General features: G+C 44.9%; 1 protein-coding gene across 1 annotated transcript; it reads left to right on the top strand.

The window, feature by feature from the left end:
* Positions 1–16,997: 16,997 nt before the first annotated feature.
* LOC137167535 (spheniscin-1-like) lies at positions 16,998–20,151 on the top strand. The gene is made up of 3 exons (XM_067569751.1): positions 16,998–17,066; positions 19,266–19,353; positions 20,024–20,151. Exons 2-3 carry the CDS (start codon positions 19,296–19,298, stop codon positions 20,149–20,151), a joined length of 186 nt encoding a protein of 61 aa, XP_067425852.1. The 5' UTR covers positions 16,998–17,066; positions 19,266–19,295.
* Positions 20,152–22,747: the final 2,596 nt, after the last annotated feature.

Below are 22,747 nucleotides of genomic sequence, written 5' to 3' on the forward strand. Positions count from 1 at the left end.
GCTGAATCGATAATATTCATTACTATTAATTGGAGCCGTCGTATTTTAAATATCATGTGGATCAAAACGAGATTTCTGCAACTCACCATCTCATCATTCCCAGCGCCCTAAATATAGGGAATGTCAGTTTCCTCTCAATCTTGGTGTCTCTTCTTTCTATTGATGCTGAGGTCCTGAAAGACCCTCTGCCATGAAGTTTTGTTACCGTCTCCTTGTTTTTTTTGGTGCATCAGATTGCTTCAGGTAAGAAGTAAATAAAATGCAGGGATAGCACAGAGGGATATTTGTGAGCCTAGAGTCAGGTTCCCTAATTCTTTCTATTGTGAATCTTTTTCCAACACTTTATCTGAAGAGTTCCAAAGCCTCTATGATTTTCAGCAGAAGTGTGATATTTGGTAGGTAAACAACCCTGAGACAGGTAGGCTCCATTGTTGCCTTGATAGAGATCCATTGAGATTGCGTTAGATTATAAATGATCAAGAAGCTTTTTTCCTTGTAGAGCCTGATTCAGGCTTGCTACTAAAAACACCCCAAACATTCTCTGTACACTGCACATGCTCTTGCTTCAGCCTGACACGGGGAATATTAAACCCTTTACATTTGGCAAAGATCTAAGTAACTTAAAACAGGTCCATATAGAACAAAGTGTCAATCAATCAATCCCAACTTTAGGGTGTCTCCATCTGTGCCACCTATGATGTCAAATACATTTTGTCAAAGACATCAGCGGTCGGTAGCTGCAGATGGTGGAAGACAGCAGCAGGGACTTGGTGAGGTCTGGAAGTAGCAGGAATCTAGGGCAGGGAGGGTTCAGCTCATTGAGTTAATCAATTCTGTTTGCACTGTTTCCCAAACCAGTACTGTGTTACTTCCTTCCTTTTATTAAAAGCTTTACTTTCTACACGCAGACTCTGTGCTTGCGAAAGGGACAGTCTTGCCTTTTTGGGGCATCCGGGGGGTAGCGTGTGATTTCCCGGGTGACTGGGTGGGTGCTGGAGCCAGTTTGGTGTAGCGTCATTGACAGGAACCCCTAGACACGGACCCCGGCCCTTTGCTGCCAGCAGAAGAGTTAAATGTAGTTTTGAAAGTTAGAGATTATACTGCCATGTCCAGTCAGAGCTTGCTCTACCGTATCGCTGCTATGACCTTCCAGTCCTAATACATATAATAGAGAAGAAAGTGCTGTAAGATGAAGTTACTGCACAACTGAGGAAGAGCGTGTGGTCAGCTTCAGTAGTGACCGTTGCTGTTACTCCATCAATCTACTCTGTGAGCCACAGGCCCTGCATCTGTTATTTGACGTGTGTAAAGGGTTTGGGTCTAAATTCAGCAAAGGATTCTTGCCTGTGCTAGGATCCATATCACATTCTAATGATGATTAATAATAAATTCCATCTTTCCTGTGAGGTCATTACAGCTTGCCAGGAGTGAATTACAACCTAGTTTGAAATACTAGCCCCATGGAAGTCAAATGGAGTTCTGTCACTGACTTCCCTAGGGCCAGGATCGCAGCCTGAATATCTCCACCAGTTAAACATCAGCAGCCTGGTACAAAAGGGACAGAAGTGAATGGAAAGAATCCTGTTGACTTCAGTGGGTTTGGGAAGAGGCTCCACAGTGCAGAGAGGACTTCAATAAACATCTGCCCCTTGAGAAGTAGCACGACACCAGACTCTGTGTGTGTGTGTGTGTCTGTGGATTGGGTATCTCACATACACTAATGATCGATATTCTATGTGTGTTGGTTATTTTCCTGCTTTTATGCATCCACCCCAGTAGAGAGAGGCTTCAAATCCTGAGAACCATGAATATGTGTGAGGTACGGGGGTGTTATACGGTGGATAGGAATTGGGTGGTATCTCTTTATATGGTTGGGAGCCCTCTCGTGGGTCTCCATGACTCCTGTTGCTGTAGCCAGCAGAGCTTGGCTGGAGCAGAAGTGTTCATGGGTAGCCGGGACCAGTATTTTTGTATCCCATAATAAACATGGGTATTCGGCATGCAGGGGGGCCTGTGTGTTTGTCCCATAATCTGTGTTTCACAGAGAGCAAGGGCACAACAGGTCCCTCTAACATGACATTGGCATATATTTTGCCAGGACAAACCCCCCAACCTTAGCAGTCAGGTAAAAGAGCGCACAGCCCACGCTGCTGGGTCAGACCTGTGGGAGCCGATGGTGCATGCAGGTGACAAGTAACTGTCGGGATTAGTCCCAGTCTCACTGCTCAGGTTTTCTGGTGACAAGGGGTTTCCCATCACATGGGTAGAGAAATTCATTGAGATCACGGTTGATGGAGCTACCCACAGGGCAGCAGTGCAGGATCCAGCAGAGCTCAGTCTTGAGGTAGGGCTGGGCCCTGCCCTGTCTGTCCACCTTAAGATCGACCGGCCTCTCTGTGGATTTAGAGGCTAGTGGCCCCCCTTGGCATCTGGCTTAAGAGAGGAGTTGGGGGCAGCTGAGCAGTGTGAAGGAAGAGGGAGAGGGAGGCTATTGGAGCCCCTCCCAGAAGACAGATAAAGCAAGAAAAGGTGGTTTGGGTCCTTGGGATGGTGAGTTAGAGGCACAGGAGGGCAGCTGAAGGAGCAGAGCGAAAGGGTTTGGTGCTGGAGGCCCAGGCCAACGTCGGGTGATCAGGGGGGTCAGAGGCAGATGGTGCGCAAGGTGGAGGGGAGTGAGTTACATGGGGTGGCACCTGGGACGCTGGGACATGTGGGGTGGGATTGTGAGAGTCAGAGACCCACAGAAGGGTTTGGGAGCCCCTGGCAATCGTTGCTTCCTGGCATGGGCGTCACTGGCAATGAGCAGGGCCCCCCTGTGGGGTTGGAGAAAGGAGCCAATGCCTGTGGGTGGAGGGGGGGGCTGGGGATCTGGTGGGGAACCAGACTGAGCTGACCCTTTAGGTGGGAAATTAGTGGGGAGCTGGGGCTTTGAAAGTGGAGACGTGATTTTTCTGACCAGCGAAGGAGGAGCCGGGCATTAGATCTGTGAGACCAGCTACTGGAGAGAGGTGGTTGCAAGGGGACTAGGACTGTGCCAGTTGCTTGCCCAGGGAAATCAAAGACAGCGGTGGGAGGGAATGATGGGCATGGGGTGTTTACTGGAATGGGGGTCGGCCTTCTACTGAGCACATGAAAACCCCGTCCTTCCCCTAGGATGGGCTTTAGGGGACCCTATTGCAGAGCGTCTGGTGTTGGAGAGGAGATCTGGGCGCTGTGGGGCTCCTAGGTGGGAACACACAAATACAGGTAACTGAAGGCTGCTATCAAATCCTCCCTTATTCTACTCTTCAGAAGGCTAAAGAAGCTCTGTTCCCTCAGCCTCTCCTCATAAGAAACGTGCTCCAGCCCCCAAAATATTTCTTTCCCTCTGCTCGATCTCTCCAATTTGTCCACATCCTTCCTGTAGTGAGGATCCCAAAACTGGACACAGAACTCCAAATGTGGCCTCACCAATGCCGAATATAGGGGAATAATCACTTCCCTCAATCTGCTGACAATGCTCCGACTAATGCAGCCCAATATGCATTTAGCCTTGTTGGCAACAATGGCAAACTGACTCCTACCCAGGTTGTTGTCCATTGTAACCCCCAGGTCCTTTTCTGCAGAACTGCTGCCTAGACAGTCAGTCCCCAGTCTGTAGCTGTGCATGGGATTCGTCTGTCCTAAGTGCAGGACTCTGCATTTGTCCTTGCTGAACATCACCAGATTTCTTTTGGCCCACTCATCCTATTCGTCTAGGTCACTCCGTATACTATCCCTGACCTCCAGGGTATCTACCACTCTGCCAAGTTTAGTGTCACTTGCAAATTAATGGACTCTCCAGGGCTATTGCTTACTTCCGATCAGTGTTTCACTGCACCAAGTGCTGTCCCTGCAGGCTCATGCAATAATATGCTGGGACATGGAGGATACAAATTTGAAAGCTAATAGCTACCGTCATGCAAGGATTGGCTGGGATTTGCTAGGACTGCTGCCCGAGACCCAATGACAGCACAAGAACAGCACAGGGCATGGTTAGCAGATACCAGCCCAGAATCTGCCACCTTCCCTCACACTGCGTACGTCTTGCTCTGTGAGTTGTGTCCTCAAAATCAATAGGGCTGCATGGAGTAAGCAGCTACTTAGCATAAGCCTGGCAGAGTCTAGCCCTTAACGGGAACACAAGTTGTAAACTCCACGGTGATGAACACGAGGGTTCCTGGCAATAAATAATCAAGGGATGTGAAAGGGCTTTACAGAAAGAATCTGTCCTGCCTTCAAAATGGACATTTCTGCCGGCAGCTTAAAGTGCTCGTGGACAAACTGTCACTTAGGGAAGGACACAGAGATGTGACAAGTTGACCAAGGCCCAAACTCCCAGGGAGGCCTATGGGAAGTGGCCGGCAGAAGTAAGTTGCTGAGCAGAGCTAAACCAGCAGGTGTTCGTTATATGTCCCAAGACATTTTACAGAAACCACCGTGGCCTAACGTAGCTTACACAATATGGGATGGCACAAGATGTTTGGCACAAAGACCGTGGATTTTCCCAACACAGAAAGAAATTGCAAGAATTCCAGCCTGAAGATTGTGGTTGGACACTTCAAATCTTTCCCAAGTGCAGGGGTCACCTTCTGATTGGCCCACAGCAGCTTCGCGAGGAAGAACCCAAGTCCTCAGAAACATTAAAAAACGGGCTGTTTCGTTGGGAACCTCACTCCCTGAAGCTGAGAGAGACGGAGAGACGGTGAGCGAGACTGTCATTACCTGACTACCGAGAGCACCCACAATCTGGTAACTGCTGAAATCATTTCTCTGATTATACCCACTCTATTTACTCTCCTTTAAAGTTCTATCTAGGGAGATGGCTGTGAGATCCAGAAAGAGAGCAAGAACACAGCTGTCATAACTATGAATGAATGAACTAGTTGAATGAACTGTCTAAGTATCTGGAGAAACCATTCTGTGCCACTGTGATGCAGAGGGAGTATATGTCTTTTTGTTTATCTCAATAAAACCTGGGTGTATTTTAAAGCTACTGGAGTTAAAAACAGCTGCAGGATAATTTCAGTTATCTAAATTCTCTTTTTCCAGAAGTCTTAGTCATCTGAAAGCACACTGTGTCCTCCTGTCGTGCTATGTTAGTTTATCACCTGCTGATGTACTAACCTTAGACCCTGATTTCGGAGTATTTCCATATTTAGGGATGGGGACAAGGAGAAAAGACGGGGAGAATGAGGGAGATGACAGGGGAGGAAAGGAAAGTTAGATGGAGAGAGAAAGTAAACAGGCAAGAGAAACAAAAGAAGGGGTTAAGGTGAAGACTGAAAGGAGAAGGGCTCAAGGAGAGAAAGGGCAAAGGGAGACACAGGACGGGGTAAAAGGAAAGAGAACAGGACAGGTTGGAGTGGAATGGAGGAAGGCAGAGGAGAGTGAAGGAGAGAAAAAGGGAAGGAAACGAGGAGAGTGGGTGGTGGCCACAGGATACAGGAGCTTCTTTGTTGTTTCTTAAGGGCATCGTGACGATGATGGCCTTGGGCTGCACAAGTGCCAGTGGAAATAGTGAGGGCTATAGCCATCTCGCTCCCCTGGCACTGCCACGCTGGGAAACGCTCAAACAGCATCAAGAGGCTCCTGTCTTCTGCAGCTCCTTCCCCTCTCCTTGTCTTTCCTTCCCCTTTTCTCCCCTCCACTCTGTACTTCCTTGTACTTCTGTCTATGCAGCACCTTAGGGACGGCACCACCCCTTCCTCTTCTCCTCCTTGTGTGACATATTCTTGTATTTGTTTCACTAGCAAACAGAATCTTAGTTGTGTAGATATTAGGGTAGCTCAGTGTGTGATTATGAGTGTTGAAGTTGATAAATATTCCTAAGAGGGAATGTGTCCTCCATAGACAATGGCTGAGAGTCATCCTGAGTGCTTCAGAGTTTAGCCTATAAATCACAGAGAGATTGTCATCAAGAGAAATTGACAGCTGCTTTCGCAAAAGGATTAAGAACTTAGAATTGGCTGACAAGCTAAAGAGTGTTCCCACTATTTGAATATTTATTTGATCTTTAATATTTGGTTGAAGTGGCCTCACAGCCTAGAATATTCGTAACATTGCAGAGAAATTTGAACCTTTTCAATCATTATCTGCATAATGTGTGAAAAAAGTTGAATTGTAATTCTGAGTACTTAAATAACTTGTCTGATTATCTCAATTGTAACTTTAGAGCTGTTTGTTAAAACTTCTCCAGGTGCTCCCTTAATTCCACTTGGGAACACAATTGGATTAGAAATGGATAAGAATCTGCACTAAAGGATTCTTAGTCCTTGTTGGTAAAAAGTGACCTGCCCATCAGAGTAGAGAACTAGAGTAAAATTAGCCTATGGAACACAACTATGGTAAAGCCTTGAATGAACTGACATTATTTGTTATTTCTTGTCAAATTATAACATAATATCAGGAATTCATTGTTCAAAATTTCATAAACATGAATATCCAACCACCTTCCTTTTGCTTTCTGTAGTTCCTTAATTGCTTTAATTTCTACCTTGGAAAATGAAATATGTAAAAGTGTGATAATTCTGCAGTTTATACTTTGACAAAGGAAACAAGAGATTACCATGAGAAACCTAACTTGAGACAGTGGAAAATTAAAGATAGTTACAAAACGGATGTTTTTATAATGTATTTTGCCTCACGTAACTTTATCTCTCTGAAATCCTCCTATTATTATTATGGAGCTGTGTAGATAATCATTATTATTAAGAGAGTACAGAACATACAGTATAAATGTCATTTGGAGTAAAATATTTCTAGCGCTCAGAATATTCCCCTGATTTGTAAATATAGAGACTCTGACTCGTCTTTTATCTTGGTGTCTCTTCTCTCCAGGCACGCTGAGTTTTCAACCGACTTTCAGCCATGAAGATCCTTTATCTGCTCTTTGCTGTTTTCTTTCTGGTTCTCCAGGGTGCGCCAGGTAAGATGTAAATGTAAGCGAGGGATGGTACGGAAGGATGTATGGGAGCCTAAGTTAGCCTCACACTTTCCATTAGAGACATGTTTTCAATTTTTTTCTCATGGGCTCTAGTACCTCTGCTGTTTGCAGACAATACATGACATTGAGCAGGGGAATTGTTCAGAGGTGGGGGATGTGTTTTTGCTGCCGCCAAGAAAAAACATTTGACTGAATTATGATCAGTTATCCAACCCAGTGCTGAGCCAGCTCAACCCTATGTAGTCATATTGCATAGATGATACTGCCTGGCACATCACTGTCAGAGCCTGAGGGAATGAAACCCACAGCAGCAGCCACTCAGTGAGCATGGAGATCAGAGCAGCTAATTGCTTTCCATCACTTAAAGGCATGGGATGGGAAAGGACACCGTGGCTAAAGCTATGGTTCTCAATTCTGCAGCATGAGAGCCAGTGACCCTCTATGGGTCCAATCTCTTCTCAAAGGCTGCCATTGAATGCACACAGAACTGCATCTATTTTAATAGCACTGCAGCTGTGACAAACTTTTGAAAATGAGCTTTTGGGCTTTCCTGACCCAGTGTGCAGTGAATGGGAAATGCCTGTCATCTTGGCATCACAGCGCTTATTTACCCTTCCCTGCAGATTGATGATTGACTCTTTTTCTTGGTGCAGAATTCTCTGAGGCTCAAAATTCCCGTATATGTCGGCGTCTGGGAGGTGTCTGTAGCTTTCGGAGATGTCCTCGAATCATTGGATCATGCGGTGGAGTGCGTTTTTGCTGTCGAAGGTAAGCTCAAGATTCCTTAAGGGAGATGTTGCAGTGTGAAAGGAAATACCTGTTCCACTGCTCCTTCAATCTGTTGTAAGATGTAAACTGTTGATTAATGCTCCTGGAGGCTCAGCACACGTCGCCCAGTCTTTGGGAGGAGATAGCAGTGGCCTCACCATGTATGAGAACCATCCCAGTGGCTCTCTTACGTATTGTAACCTTACCCAGGATTCCTGTGAGCTACTCCACAGCCTGGAGCAGTCCCGATTATCTGCAGTGCTCCGTGATACTGGGATTGCCTCCTTAGAACTGACAGCCTCCAACAACATCTGCTGCACTACCCCAGCGCTTGTAACAGGATCAGCATAGACCTACTATGGCAGCCATGTGCTGCTCATCCTTTCGGAGATATTTCCCCCTAACCTCTTTATGGCACTTTTACAACCTCCACCTTTTTTCCACATGGGCAAGCGTTGGGGTCTAAACATCCCGTTGTCTACATTGCTTTTATATTTTAGAATAGAGAAATCAAGCAGGAAAAACAAAAGTCTGGAGGAGAGAATTCAGGGACTGTGTCCTACTCTGCAGGAGAAGTGAAGGCAACATTTAGACCTTAAAAAATATCTCAAACCAATAGGAAACAGTGGAAATAGATTTCAATGAATGTAAATTGGAAGTAATGAAGTGCAGCAATATGAAAAGGGAAGCTAAGGAAAAGAGGGAAGAATCCACGGCTGGGAAGGCTAAGAACAAGAAAGCATTGTTTTAAAATATCAGGAAGAAAAGAAATCCTTACAACAGTATATACCATTTCTAGATGGTGAAACAATGTGATTTATGAGGGAGAAAATGGAGCAGTGTTCGCTAAATATTTCTTTCCTGTGTTTGGAAAGAAGCAGGACGATTTACTGATATTACAAGAGGATGGTGACTTTTATCTAGTCCATTAGTAACTAAGAAGGATGTTAAACAGCATCAACTAGTGAAAAATATTTTAAAATTAACAGACGTAGGTAAATTCCATCACAGAAGCCTCAAAGAGTTTGCGAAGGAGGTCAGGGTGGGTGGGTGGGGGGAAGAATTTTGTTCCTCTGATAATTTTTGGTAAACTTTGGACTTTGTTGGGGATATTCCAGAAAAGAAAACCCCTGGCCATTGAGCCTGGCACCGATCACCAGCAAAATAATGGTAAAGATGTCTAAATCCATAACGAATTAAAGATTAGGAATCTAGTTAATGCCAGTAAAGAAGGTTTTAGTATTTTAGGTCTTGATAAGGAAGCCCAATTTATTTTAGATGACATTCAAGTTAGTTAATAAAGATAACTGCCTGGATGTGACCTACTTCTAATATTGCAAAATGATGATGATTAACCATTTCACTGAGCTTCCTTACTGTACATTTGGAATCCGATGCTGCAAATATTAAAGCATATGAGGAGACAGATTAAAATACAGCAGTTAGGATATGAGAGCTTGCGCATTGGAGGTGATGTAAAACACTGATGTGCGCAAGGCAGTATCTTCCCCAAGACATGGGGCACTGAAGCAGACACCTCCAGAATGAAGCACGTGAGTCTCTCCAACTTGACCTGAAAGGCCAGGGGGCCAGGCTCTCTAGCTGTGTCTGTGACAGACTCCCGTTCTCTGTAGCTCTGGCACACGGGGGACACGTAACACACACTGACCAGTGGGTGACACCTGCCGGTTATCAGAAGCTCTCACTCTTCCATGTAGTTAAAACAGCATCAGTCCACCAAGGATTTAAAGCCATTTAAGAGCTGATGAATCCTTCAGTCCTTACATCATTTCAGCACAGACTCTTAGCCATGGATTTTCCCCATTTGAAAAGCAATGGAGGTAGCTGTAAAAAATCTTGGTGATGTGAGTGTGAACGCTAGTCAGAAGGTCTTTTATTGTTTTAAACATTGGGGTTCCCATGGAAAGCTAGCTTGGCCACAGTGCATCTCTTTAGGCCTTTCTATGCCTGCTCGGCTTCTTTTTACAATATCTGTCATGAAGCATACAAGATGCGCAGTACGGTCATATTAATGTTACATGAAGTACGGCTCCCCAAGAAGCAGTTGGGAGGGTGAGAGATTTTGCCAACCTACTAAAACACAGAGACCCAGGTGGAGGGCAGGTGATGTGAAGCCTGGAGCCCCTGGGACCTGTAGAGTGAGATCCAGGGAACTAGGCTGGAGTGGCCATGCTTGCAGCTGCAGGAAGACCCTCCTGGCTGATGCACTGAACGTGCCCAGAGATCCATGCTCTCATCAGGCTGGGAGGCTAATATGCAACTGTCACCAGAATGGAGTCAGCATGCAGATGGAATTGGAATTTCCCTTCATTTATTAAAGAATAGTTTATGTACCACTTCAGAAATTAGCTGTCATTTTAGCTTCACCTTTGCACAAGGTGTGTGTGATAGAACAAGTCTACCTGGATGAGAGTTGTCCTTTACTGCAGTATAGTTTTCATAGGCAGCCAGTTCAGGTGTTTAGATTCATATGACTATCCCCCTTCAAACTCTCTAACAGAATGTTGCTGTAGGGAAAATGAATTCCCAGTGCTGGCATTAACCAAGAACCTCTTCACTCACCGTACAGTGCGTACACAATTCCTTCTCTGCTGTTGAAATCAGACATTATAATACTCCTGTTCTATGGGAAAATATAGAAAAATCTGTTTCTCTTTTCTTTGTACAGGGGATTTTGAGTTATTATCTAAGCAGGATCTCTGGGAATCTGGCAGAGAGCCACTTGCTTCCTAAATCATCAGATCCTGCTTCAATGGAACAGTGAAGTGCTGTTCATTTTGGGTGTGAAGAACCTTGTGATTTGAAGAAATTCCAGAAGGGAGCCCTTGAATCCCTCATCTCAGATTTGTTACTCTCCTTTCAATAAAAGCAAGTTGGTCTGAGATATCTTGCCGAATTGTGTGTGTGTGTGCTGGTGGGAGAGCCCCAGTCTGCCAAGCACTGCACATGTTCCAAGGAATATGCTGTGCCTGCTCCAATCAGAAGAGACAAGACAGATGAACAATTCTGAACCCTATTTGACACTTGAGGGCAGAGGGCCAAAGATACAAAAGGGCCATAATTGTAATTTTTTTTAGGCATCTCTCGTGCATTAGACCTTCTGAAGTTCACGGGGCACCAGGCTGAATCTTTAGGCACCAAAATACCTTTCTAAATCTGTCCCAGAACGGCTGACGGGTTCTATGGTGGAGCTAGGAACTAACCCCTGACTTTCTCAGCCTCCTCCACAGACTGAGCTATAAAGCATCCTTCTTGGCTCAGGTTTAGAACACAGGAAAACAAAATGATGGTGGGAATTACTATGTGAGAATTCAATTCTACCCTGATAGAGCAAAGCATAAAAGAAAGGACTCTGGATAGACGGGGATAGTGGATACATGGGCTGGAGAAGAATGTGGTTTGAAGCGAACAAATCTTGATAGACACACCTGACTGCTACGGGTGATAGAATTATAAAATGGTTGGCTGCTGGCGCCCCCTTGATGTAACAGGTTGGGATTTCAGCAAAGCACTTAGTGCAGCACCTTATGAAATCTTACTCGGAAAGGGTCAAATCCTGCTCACCTCACACACTCAGGTTTTCCCTTTGGCGCAGTGGCAGACACCTGAGACAGGAGCACATCTTAAACTCCCACAAGATGAGTTTGAATATGGTTTTTGGGAGCTCATGTGATCAACGGAAATAGCTGAAACATTTCACCTTTGTAAACGTGTTCTGCTCCTTTCATGAGAAGTCATGCACCTGATTCTCATCTCCCTCATGACAGTTACACACCAGTGTAACAATGATGGCTTTGGTGGAGTCAGTCCTGGTTTACAGCAGTCTTGGCCTGAATCTTTCTGTTCTCCTCAACGTAGCCTCCTTTTGGGCTATCTCTCAGAGCTCCGTGGGATCCCATGTGCAGAGTGAAACATTTAGAGGTTTTGCTCTGTACCTTAAATTCTGGAAGGGAAGCTGATGGATCAATCCATGACAAGGAGTGCTGGGGATGGGGAGGTAACAGAACAGTGGGGAGAATCATGCAGCTCTGAGGGGAAGGCTAAACACCGGTCCTTCCAAAAGCTATCAAATGTATCATGTTAGATTGAGAATAACCACCATAAATTCATGGCACACAAGATTATCTATGGTATAAAAGTAATTTTTAGTCTTTACAAGAATATTATACCTCTCTGTAACCACTTGGGTGCATAAGACCAGGGAAAAAAAATATATACACAAAGAATGTTGATAAAACTCTATGAAACAAATACAATCAGATACTGTTGTCTGGAGTGTCAATCTGCGCCAGGGACCTCTCCGAACCCAGCTGATGCCAATGGAGGTGTTTCCATTAACTACAAAGGATTTGGACCAGGCCGTAGATGTTTCCACATGTAAATACTCACATCATTACTTCCTAAAAGAAGAAAGGACTTGTACATTTCGCATCCCTAACATACTCTGGAGCTGAATCGATAATATTCATTATTATTAATTGCAGCCGTCGTATTTTAAGTATCATGTGGATCAAAACAAGATTTCTGCAACTCACCATCTCTTAATTCCCAGCGCCCTAAATACAGGGAATGTCAGTCTCCTCTCAATCTTGGTGTCTCTTCTTTCTATTGATGCTGAGATCCTGAAAGACCCTCTGCCATGAAGGTTTGTTACCGTCTCCTTGCTTTTTTTGGTGCATAAGATTGCTTCAGGTAAGAAGTAAATAAAATGCAGGGATAGCACCGAGGGATATTTGTGAGCCTAGAGTCAGGTTCCCTAATTCTTTCTATTGTGAAATTTTTTCCAACACTTTATCTGAAGAGTTCCAAAGTCTCCATGGTTTTCAGCAGAAGTTTGATATTTGGTAGGTAAACAACCCTGAGACAGGTAGGCTCCATTGTTGCCTTGATAGAGATCCATTGAGATTGGGTTAGATTATAAATGATCAAAAAGCCTGTGTCACAGATATGTTTTCCTTGTAGAGCCTGATTCAGGCTTGCTACTAAAAACACCCCAAACATTCTCTGTGCACTGCATTTGCTCTTGCTTCAGCCTGACGGGGAATATTAAACCCTTCACATTTGGCAAAGATCTAAGTAACTGAAAACAGGGCCATATAAAACAAAGTGTCAAACAATCAATCCCAAATTTAGGTGTCTCTCTCTGTGCCACCTATGATGTCAAATATATTTTGTCAAAGACATCAGCGGTCGGTAGCTGCAGATGGCGGAAGACAGCAGCAGGGACTTGGTGAGGCCTGGAGGTAGCAGGAATCTAGGGGGCGGAGGGGGGTTCCAGCTCATTGTATTAATCAATTCTGTTTGCACTGTTTCCCAAACCAGTGCTGTGTTACTTCCTTCCTTTTATTAAAAGCTTTACTTTCTATAATCAGACTCTGTGCTTGCGAAAGGGGCAGTATTGCCTTTCTGGGGCACCCGGGGGGTAGTATGTGATTTCCCAGGTGACTAGGTGGGTGCTGGAGCCAGTTGGCTGTACCATTATTGACGGGAACCCCTAGATATAGGCCCCGGCCCTCTGCTGCTGGCAGAAGAATTAAAGGTAGTTTCGAAAGTTATACATTATACTGCCATATTCTGTCAGAGCTTGCTCTACTGAATCACTGCTATGAACTTCTAGTCCCAATACATATAATACAGAAGAAAGTGCTATAAGATGAAGTTACTTCACAACTGAGGAAGAATGTGTGGTCAGCTTCTCTAGTGACTGTTGCTGTTACTCAATCTATCTACTGTGTGAGCCACAGGCCCTGCATCTGTTATTTGACATGTGTAAAGGGTGTAGGCCTAAATTCAGCAAAGGATTCTTGCCTGTGCTAGGATCCATATCACATTCTAATGATGATTAATAATAAATTCCATCTTTCCTGTGAGGTCATTACAGCTTGCCAGGAGTAAATTACAACCTAGTTTGAAACACTAGCCCAATGGAAGTCAAAGGGAGTTCTGTCATTGACTTCCATCACGCCAGGATTGCAGCCTGAATATCTACACCAGTTAAACATCATCAGCCTGGTACAAAAGGGACAGAAGTGAATGGGAAGAATCCTGTTGACTTCATTGGGTTTGGGAAGAGGCTCCACAGTGCAGAGAGGATTTCAGGAAACAGCTGCCCCTTGAGAAGTAGCACGACACCAAACTCTGTGTGTGTATGTCTGTGGGTTGGGTATCTCATATACACTATTGATCGATTTTCTATGTGTGTTGGTTATTTTCCTGCTTTTATGCATCCTCCCGCTGAGAGAGAAGCTTCAAGTCCTGAGAGCCATGAATATGTGTGAGGTATGGGGGTGTTATACGGTGGATAGGAATTGGGTGGTATCTCTTTAAACGGTTGGGAGCCCTCTCATGGGTCTCCATGACTCCTGTTGCTGTAGCCAGCAGACCTTGCCTGGAGCAGAAGGGTTCATGGGTAGCCGGGACCAGTATTTTTGTATCCCATAATAAACATGGGTATTCGGCATGCAGGGGGCCCTGTGTGTTTGTCCCATAATCTGTGTTTCACAGAGAGCAAGGGCACAGCAGGTCCCTCTGACATGACATTGCCATATAATTTGACAGGACGAACCCCCAGCCGTAGCAGTCAGGTAAAAGAGCACACAGCCCACGCTGCTGGGTCAGACCTGTGGGAGCCGATGGTGCATGCAGGTGACAAGTAGCTGTTGAGATTAGTCTCAGTCTCACTGCTCAGGTTTGCTGGTGACAAGGGGTTTCCCATCACATGGGTAGGGAAATCCATCGCGGTCATTGTTGATGGAGCTACCCACAGGTCAGCAGTGCAGCATCCAGCAGAGCTCAGTCTTCATGCAGGGCTGGCCCCTGCCCTGTCTGTCCCTCTGAAGATCCCCTGGCCTCTCTGTGGATTTAGAGGCTAGTGGCCCCCCTTGGCAACTGGCTTAAGAGTGGAGTTGGGGGCAGCTGAGCAGCGTGAAGGAAGAGGGAGAGGGAGGCTATTGGAGCCCCTCCCAGAAGACAGATAAAGCAAGAAAAGGGGGTTTGGGTCTTGGGTCGGTGAGTTAGAGGCACAGGAGGGCAGCTGAAGGAGCAGAGCGAAAGGGTTTGGTGCTGGAGGCCCAGGCCAACGTCGGGTGATCAGGGGGTCAGAGGCACATGATGTGCAAAGTCGTGGGGAGTGAGTTACATGGGGTGGCACCTGGAATGCTGGGACATGTGGGGTGGGATTGGGGAGAGTCAGAGACCCACAAAAGGGTTTGGGAGCCCCTGGCAATCATTGCTTCCTGACATGGGCATCGCTGGCAATGAGCAGGGCCCCCCTGTGGGGTTGGAGAAGGGAGCCAATGCCTGTGGGTGGAGTGGGGGGCTGGGGATCTGGTGGGGAACCAGACTGAGCTGACCCTTTAGATGGGACCCTAGTGGGGATCTGGGGCTTTGAAAGTGGAGGCATGTGATTTTCCTGACCAGGGAAAGAGGAGCCGGGCATTAGATCTGGGAGACCAGCTACTGGAGAGAGCTGGTTGCAAGGGGACTAGGACTGTGCCAGTTGCTTGCCCAGGGAAAGCAGAGACAGCGGTGGGAGGGGATGATGGGCATGGGGTGTTTACTGGAATGGGGGGAGGCCTTCTAGTGAGCACATTAAAACCCCGTCCTTCCCCTAGGATGGGCTGTAGGGGACCCTGTCGCAGAGTGTCTGGTGTTGGAGAGGAGATCTGGGCGCTGTGGGGCTCCTAGGTAGGGACACACAAATACAGGTAACTGAAGGCTGCTATCAAATCCTCCCTTATTCTTCTCTTCAGAAGTCTAAAGAAGCCCTGTTCCCTCAGCCTCTCCTCATAAGAAATGTGCTCCAGCCCCCAAAATATTTTTTGCCCTCTGCTGGATCTCTCCAATTTGTCCAATCCTTCCTGAAGTGAGGATCCCAAAACTGGACACAGAACTCCAAATGTGGCCTCACCAGTGCTGAATAGAGGGAATAACCACTTCCCTCAATCTGCTGGCAATGCTCCTACTAATGCAGCCCAATATGCATTTAGCCTTGTTGGCAGCAACGGCACACTGACTCCTAGCCAGGTTGTTGTCCACTATAACCCCCAGGTCCTTTTCTGCAGAACTGCTGCCTAGCCAGTGGGTCCCCAGTCTGGAGCAGTGGTTGGGATTCTTCTGTTCTAAGTGCAGGACTCTGCATTTGTCCTTGCTGAACATCATCAGATTTCTTTTGGGCCACTCCTCCAATTCGTCTAGGTCACTCTGCATCCTATCCCTGCCCTCCAGTGTATCTACAACTCTGCCAAGTTTAGTGTCACCTGCAAATTAATGGACTCTCCAGGGCTATTGCTTACTTCCGATCAGTGGCTCACTGCACCAAGTGCTGTCCCTGCAGGCTCATGCAATAATATGCTGAGACGTGAAGGATACAAATTTGAAAGCTAATAGCATCCATCATGCAAGGATTGGCTGGGATTTGCTAGGACTGCTGCCCGAGCCCCAATGACGGCACAAGAACAGCCCAGGGCACAGTTAACAGATACCAGCCCAGAATCTGCCACCTTCCCTCACACTGCGTACGTCTTGCTCTGTGAGTTGTGTCCTCAAAATCAATAGGGCTGCATGGAGTAAGCAGCTACTCAGCATAAGCCTGGCAGAGTCTAGCTCTTAAACTATCAAGTTCCCTTCGCTTGGTGTGAAATTGGCCCTTTGCAGTGATATAGCTGCTCTATCCCATTGCTCCTGTCTGGACCTAACGGGAACACAAGTTGTAAACTCCATGGTGATGAACACGAGGCTGCCTGGCAGTAAATAATCAAGGGATGTGAAAGGGCTTTACAGAAAGAATCTCTCCTGTCTTTAAATTGGACATTTCTGCCGGCAGCTCAAAGTGCTGCCAGACAAACTGTCACTTAGGGAAGGACACAGAGATGTGACAAGTTGGCCAAGGAGCACACTCCCAGGGAGGCCTATGGGAAGTGTCCGGCAGAAGTAAGTTGCTGAGCAGATCTAAACCAGCAGGTGTTCGTTATATGTCCCAAGACATTTTACACAAAGCACTGTGGCCTAACGAAGCTTACACAATGTGGTATGGCACAAGATGTTTGGCACAAAGACCGTGGATTTTCCCAACACAGAAAGAAATTGCAAGAATTCCAGCCTGAAGATTGTGGTTGGACACTTCAAATCTTTCCCAAGTGCAGGAGTCACCTTCTGATTGGCCCACAACAGCTTTGCGAAGAAGAAACCAAGACCTCAGAAACATTATAAAACGGACTGTTTCGTTGGAAACCTCACTCCCTGAAGCTGAGAGAGACGGAGAGACGGTGAGCGAGACTGTCATCACCTGACTACTGAGAGCACCCACAATCTGGTAACTGCTGAAATCACTTCTCTGATTATACCCACTCTATTTACTCTTCCTTTAAAGTTCTATCTAGGGAGATGGTTGTGAGATCCAGAAAGCGAGCAAGAACACAGCTGTCATAACTATGAATGAATGAACTAGTTGAATGAACTGTCTAGGTAACTAGAGAAACCATTCTGGGCCACTGTGATGCAGAGGGGGAGTATATGTCTTTTTGTTTATCTCAATAAAACCTGGGTGTATTTTAAAGCTACCGGAGTTAAAACCAACTGCAGCATAATTTCAATTATCCAAATTCTCTTTATCCAGAAAACATAGTCATCCGAAAGGACACTGTGTCCTCCTGTAGTGCTATGTTAGTTTATCACCTGCTGATGTACTAACCTTAGGGCTGTGATTTGGGAGTATTTCAATATTAAGGGACGAGGACAGGGAGAAAAGACGGGGAGAATGAGGGAGAAGACAGGGGAGGAGAGAAAAGTTAGATGGAGAGAGAAATGAAACAGGCAAGCGAAACAAAAGAATGGGTTAAAGTGAAGACAAAGGAGAAGGGCTCAAGGAGAGAAAGGACAAAGGGAGACACAGGACAGGGGTTAAAGGAAAGAGAACAGGGCAGGATGGAGCAGAATGAAGGGAGGTAGAGGAGGGTGATGGAGAGAAAAAAGGAAGGAAACAAGGAGGAGACAGGGCGTAGCCACAGGAGACAGAAGCTTCTTTGTTGTTTCTTGAGGGCATCGTGACATTGACAGACCTGGGCTGCACAAGTGCCAGTGGAAATAGTGAGGGATATAGCCATCTTGTTCCCATGGCACTGCCAAGCTGGGAAACGCTCAAACAGCGCCAAGAGGCTCCTGTCTTCTGCAGCTCCTTTCCCTCTGCTTGTCTTTCCTTCCCCTTTTCTCTCCTCCACTATCTGCTTCCCTGTGGGCTCTGTCCAGGCAGCACCTTAAGGTCTGCACCACACCATCGTTTTCTGCTCCCTGGTGCTGCCAGCACTGAATTCACCAGCACTTCTTTTGTTTATCCAAATACCCGGGTATCCAAATTTGAGATGTCCCCCTGGCTAGTTGGATAAACAGCAGTGTGCTCTACTAGAATGTGTGACATAGTCTTGTATTTCACTAGCAAACTGAATCGCAGTTGTGTAGAAATGAGGGTAGCTCAGTGTGTGATTATGAGTGTTGAAGCTGATAAATATTTTTAACGGGAATGTCTCCTCCATAGACAATGGCTGAGAGTCATCCTGAGTGCTTCAGAGTTTAGCCTATAAATCACAGAGAGTTTGTCATCAAGAGAAATTGACAGCTGCTTTCCCAAAAGGACTGAGAACTTAGAATTGGCTGACAAGCTAAAGATTGTTCCCACTATCTGAATATTTATTTAACCTTTAATATTTAGTTCAAGTGGACTCAGAGAATACAATACTGGTAAAAATTCTAGAGAAATTTGAATCTTTTCAATCATTACCTGCATAATGTGTGAAAAAGAATTGAATGATAATTCTTAGTACTTAAGTAACTTGTCTGATTATCTCAACTGTAACTTTAGAGCTGTTTGTTAGAACTTCTCCAGGTGCTCCCTAAATTCCATTGGGGAACACGTTTGATTAGAAATGGATAAGAATCTGCACTAAAGGATTCCTGGCCCTTGTTTGTACCAAAGTCACCTGCCCATCAGAGTATAGAACTAGAGTAAAATTAGCCGATGTAACACAACTGTGGTAAAGCCTTGAATGAACTGACATAATTTGTTATTTCTTGGCAAATTATAACATTGTATCAGGAATTCATTGTTGTAAATTTCATAAAAATGAATATCCAACCAGCTTTATTTTGCTTTCTGTAGTTCCTTAATTGCTTTAAATTCCACCTTGGAAAATGAAATATGTAAATGTGTGATACTTCTCTAGTCTGTACTTTGACAAAGGAAAAAAGAATAATAAGAAACCTAATTTCAGACACTGGAATATTAAAATTTGTTACAAAACGGGTGTTTTTAAAACGTATTTTGCCTCACACTACTTTATCTCTCTAAAATCCTCCTGTTATTTATTTGGAGCTGAGTAAATAATCATTAATATTAAGCGATTAGAGAACATTATAAATGTCATTTGGAGTAAAATATTTCCTGGGCTCGGCATATTCCCATGATCTGTAAATATAGGGACTCTGACTCGTCTTTTATCTTGGTGTCTCTTCTCTCCAGGTACGCTGAGTTTTGAACCGACTTTCAGCCATGAAGATCCTTTATCTGCTCTTTGCTGTTTTCTTTCTGGTGCTCCAGGGCGCGCCAGGTAAGATGTAAATGTGAGCGAGGGATGATACAGAGGGATGTCTGAGAGCCTAATTTAGCCTCACGTTTTCCGTTAGAAACAGGTTTCTAATTTTTTCTTAGGAGCTCTAATACCTCTGCAGTATGCAGAGAATACATGCCATTGAGCAGGGGACTTGTTCAGAGGTGAGGGATGTGTTTTTGCTGCCCCCAAGAAGAAGCATTTGACTGAATTATGATCAGTTATCCAATCCAGTGCTGAGCCAGCTCAGCCCTACGTAGTCGTATTGCATTGATGATACTGCCTGGCACATCCCTGTCAGAGCCTGAGGGAATGAAACCCACAGCAACAGCCGCTTAGTGAGCATGGAGATCAGAGCAGCTACTTGCTTTCCACCACTTAAAGGCATGTGGGGGGATAGAACACCATGGCCAAAGCTGTGGTTCTCATCTCTGCAGCATCAGAGCCAGTGGCCCTGTCTTGTTCCATTCTGTTTTGAGAGGCTGCCATAGAATGCACACAGAACTACAACTATTTTAATAGCACTGCAGCTGTGACAAACTTTTGGACATGAACTTTTGGACTTTCATGGCCCCGTGTGCAGTGAATGGGAAATGCCTGTCACCTTGGCATCACAGCGCTTATTTACCCTGCTCTTCAGACTGATGATTGACCCTGTTTCTTGGTGCAGAATTCTCTGAGGCTCAAAATGCCCGTATATGTCGGCTTAAGCGGGGTTTCTGTGCCTTTCGGAGATGTCCCTTCAATTCTCGACCCATTGGATCATGCGGTAGACGGATTTTGTGCTGTCGAAGGTAAGTCAAGATTCCGTAAGGGAGATGTTGCAATGTGAAAAGAGATACCTGTTCGTCTGCTCCTTAAATCTGTTGTAAGATGTAAGCTGTTGATCAATGCTCTTGGGAGCTCAGCACACATCGCCCAGCCCATGGGAAGAGTCAATGGAGGCTTGAAGTCACTTTTGCGCTGCTCACATTCTAGGCCACCTGGGGGCAGGAGTGGCCTCACCATGTATGAGAACCATCCCAGTGGCTTCTCTAACATATAGCAGCCTTACCCAGGCTTCCCATGGGCTACTCCACAGCCTGGAGCAGTTCAGATTATCTGCAGTGCTCAGAAGTACAGGGATTTCCTCCTTAGACCTGACAGGCTTCAGCAACATCTGCAGCACTAGCCCCAGTGCTTGCAACAGGAACAGCATAGACCTATTATGGCAGCCATGTTTTGGGAATATTTCCCCCGAACATCTTTATGGCATTTTACAGTCTCCATGTGCTTCCTATATAGGCAAGCGTTGGGGCCTAAACATCCCGTTTTCTACATTGCTTTTATATTTTAGAGTAGCAAAATCAAGCAGAAAAAACAAAAGTCTGGTGGAGAGAGTGCAGGGGCTGTGTCTACTCTGTATCAGTCTGCAGGAGAAGTGAAGGCAACGGTTAGAAGTAAAACAATATCTATAGCAAATGGGAAACAGAGGAAATAGTTTGCAATCAACGTAAATGGGAAGAAATGAAGTGCAGCATGATGAAAAGGGAAGCTAAATACAACAGGGAAGACTCCACAGCTGTCAGGGCTACTGACAAAAAGCATTGTTTTAAAATATCAGGAAGAAAAGAAATCCTTACAATGGTATATAGCATTTCTAGATGGAGAAAAAATTTGATTAATGAGGGAGAAAAGGTGGAAGTGTTCACTAAATATTTCTTTTTTGTATTTGGAAAGAAGCAGGTTGATTTACTGATATTACAAGAGGATGGTGTATTTTATCTAGTCCATTACTAACTAAGGAGGATGTTAAACAGCATCTACTAGTAATAAACATTTTAAAATCAGCAGACCTAGGTTACTTCCCTCACAGAATCCTCCAAGTATTGGGCTGGGAGGGGAAAAAGTTTGTTCCACTGATAATTTCTGATAAACTTTGGACTTTGGAATATTGGGGAAATTCCAGAAAAAGAAAGTGTTCATGTTCATGCCAATAGGCAAAAAGGACAGGAAAAAAAGGTGACCCAGGAAATTGTAGGTCAGTGAGCCTGACATCGATCACCAGCAAATTAATGGAAAAGATGTCTCAGTCAATAATTAAAGATTAGGAATCTAGTTAATGCCGGTAAACAGGGTTTTACTATATTAGGTCTTGCTAAAGAAACCTAATTTATTTTAGATGACATTCAAGTCAGTTAATAAAGATAACTGCTTGGATGTAACCTAGTTATATTATTGGAAAAAGATTGACTTATCACTTCACAAGATTCTGAGTAAAAAAACTAGCTCCATACAATCTGAGCAAAGCACACATTCTAATGTAATATAATAAATATAATTGTCAATGTGGAATCATCATCCAATGTGGGTTTCTCCAGTCATTAGATTAAAGTATGTAAGTATATTTACAGGATGAAAATACCAGTGTCTCAAGGACTCTGTAATCTATCAGAGAAGCCAGAACAAGAATCAACGGCTGAAAGCTGAAGCAAGACAAATTCAAGTTAGAAATAAGAGAGATTTTTGACAGTGATGATGATTAACCATTGCAACAAACTACTAAGGGAATGATGTATTCCCCATCTCTTAGTGTTTTGAAATGAAGGCTGGATGCCTTTGTGGAAGATAATTCAGTACAAGTTACTGGGCTCAATACAGGGGTGACTGGGGGAAACGCTGTGGCCTGTGTCATAGAGGAGATCAGACTAAATTATTTATTGGTCCCTTCTGGCCTTAAAATCTATGAAATTCTGAGGGGGGAGGAGATGGCTGCTCTCTGTAGAGACTCAGTATTTGTAAAGGTTTCAAACTTAAAAGCTATAGCTATAAAAAAAAAAGAAAAGAAAAGAATGTGGCTGTTACTTACAGCCGAGGGTGGATGTAAGTTTGGATGTGTGTAGGGAGCGTAAAAACTTAAATAAGGTGAAGTATTTTCTGCTACTTTTCAGTTAAGTAGTTTGAACATTGTAAAAGGACATGTGTCCTAGTCCTCACTCCAGGGTCCATCCATACAGACCTAACGTGAAGATTTTCAAGTGGAAGCTAACAAATTCATTGAAATAGCAGTCGGACCAGCACAGTGCAGAATTTCACTGAGCTTCTTTACTGTATATGTGGGTGCAGATGCTGCAAATATTAAAGCATATGAGGAGCCACATTAAAATACAGCAGTTAGGATATGAGAGCTTGCACATTGGAGGTGATGTAAAACACTGATGTGCGCAAGGCACTATCTTCCCCAAGACATGGGGGACTGAAGCAGACACCTCCAGAATGAAGCATGTGAGTCTCTCCAACTTGAACTGAAGGACAAGGGGATAAGGCTCTCTAGCTGTGTCTGTAACAGACTCCCGCTCTTTCTAGGTCTGGCACACAGGGGACACGTAACACACACTGACCAGTGAGTGACACC

Source organism: Emydura macquarii, unplaced genomic scaffold (assembly GCF_026122565.2).
Source record: "Emydura macquarii macquarii isolate MOO-44397 ecotype Brisbane River unplaced genomic scaffold, CSIRO-AGI_Emac_v2 contig_2929, whole genome shotgun sequence".
In the NCBI taxonomy this organism is placed as follows: Eukaryota; Metazoa; Chordata; order Testudines; family Chelidae; genus Emydura; species Emydura macquarii.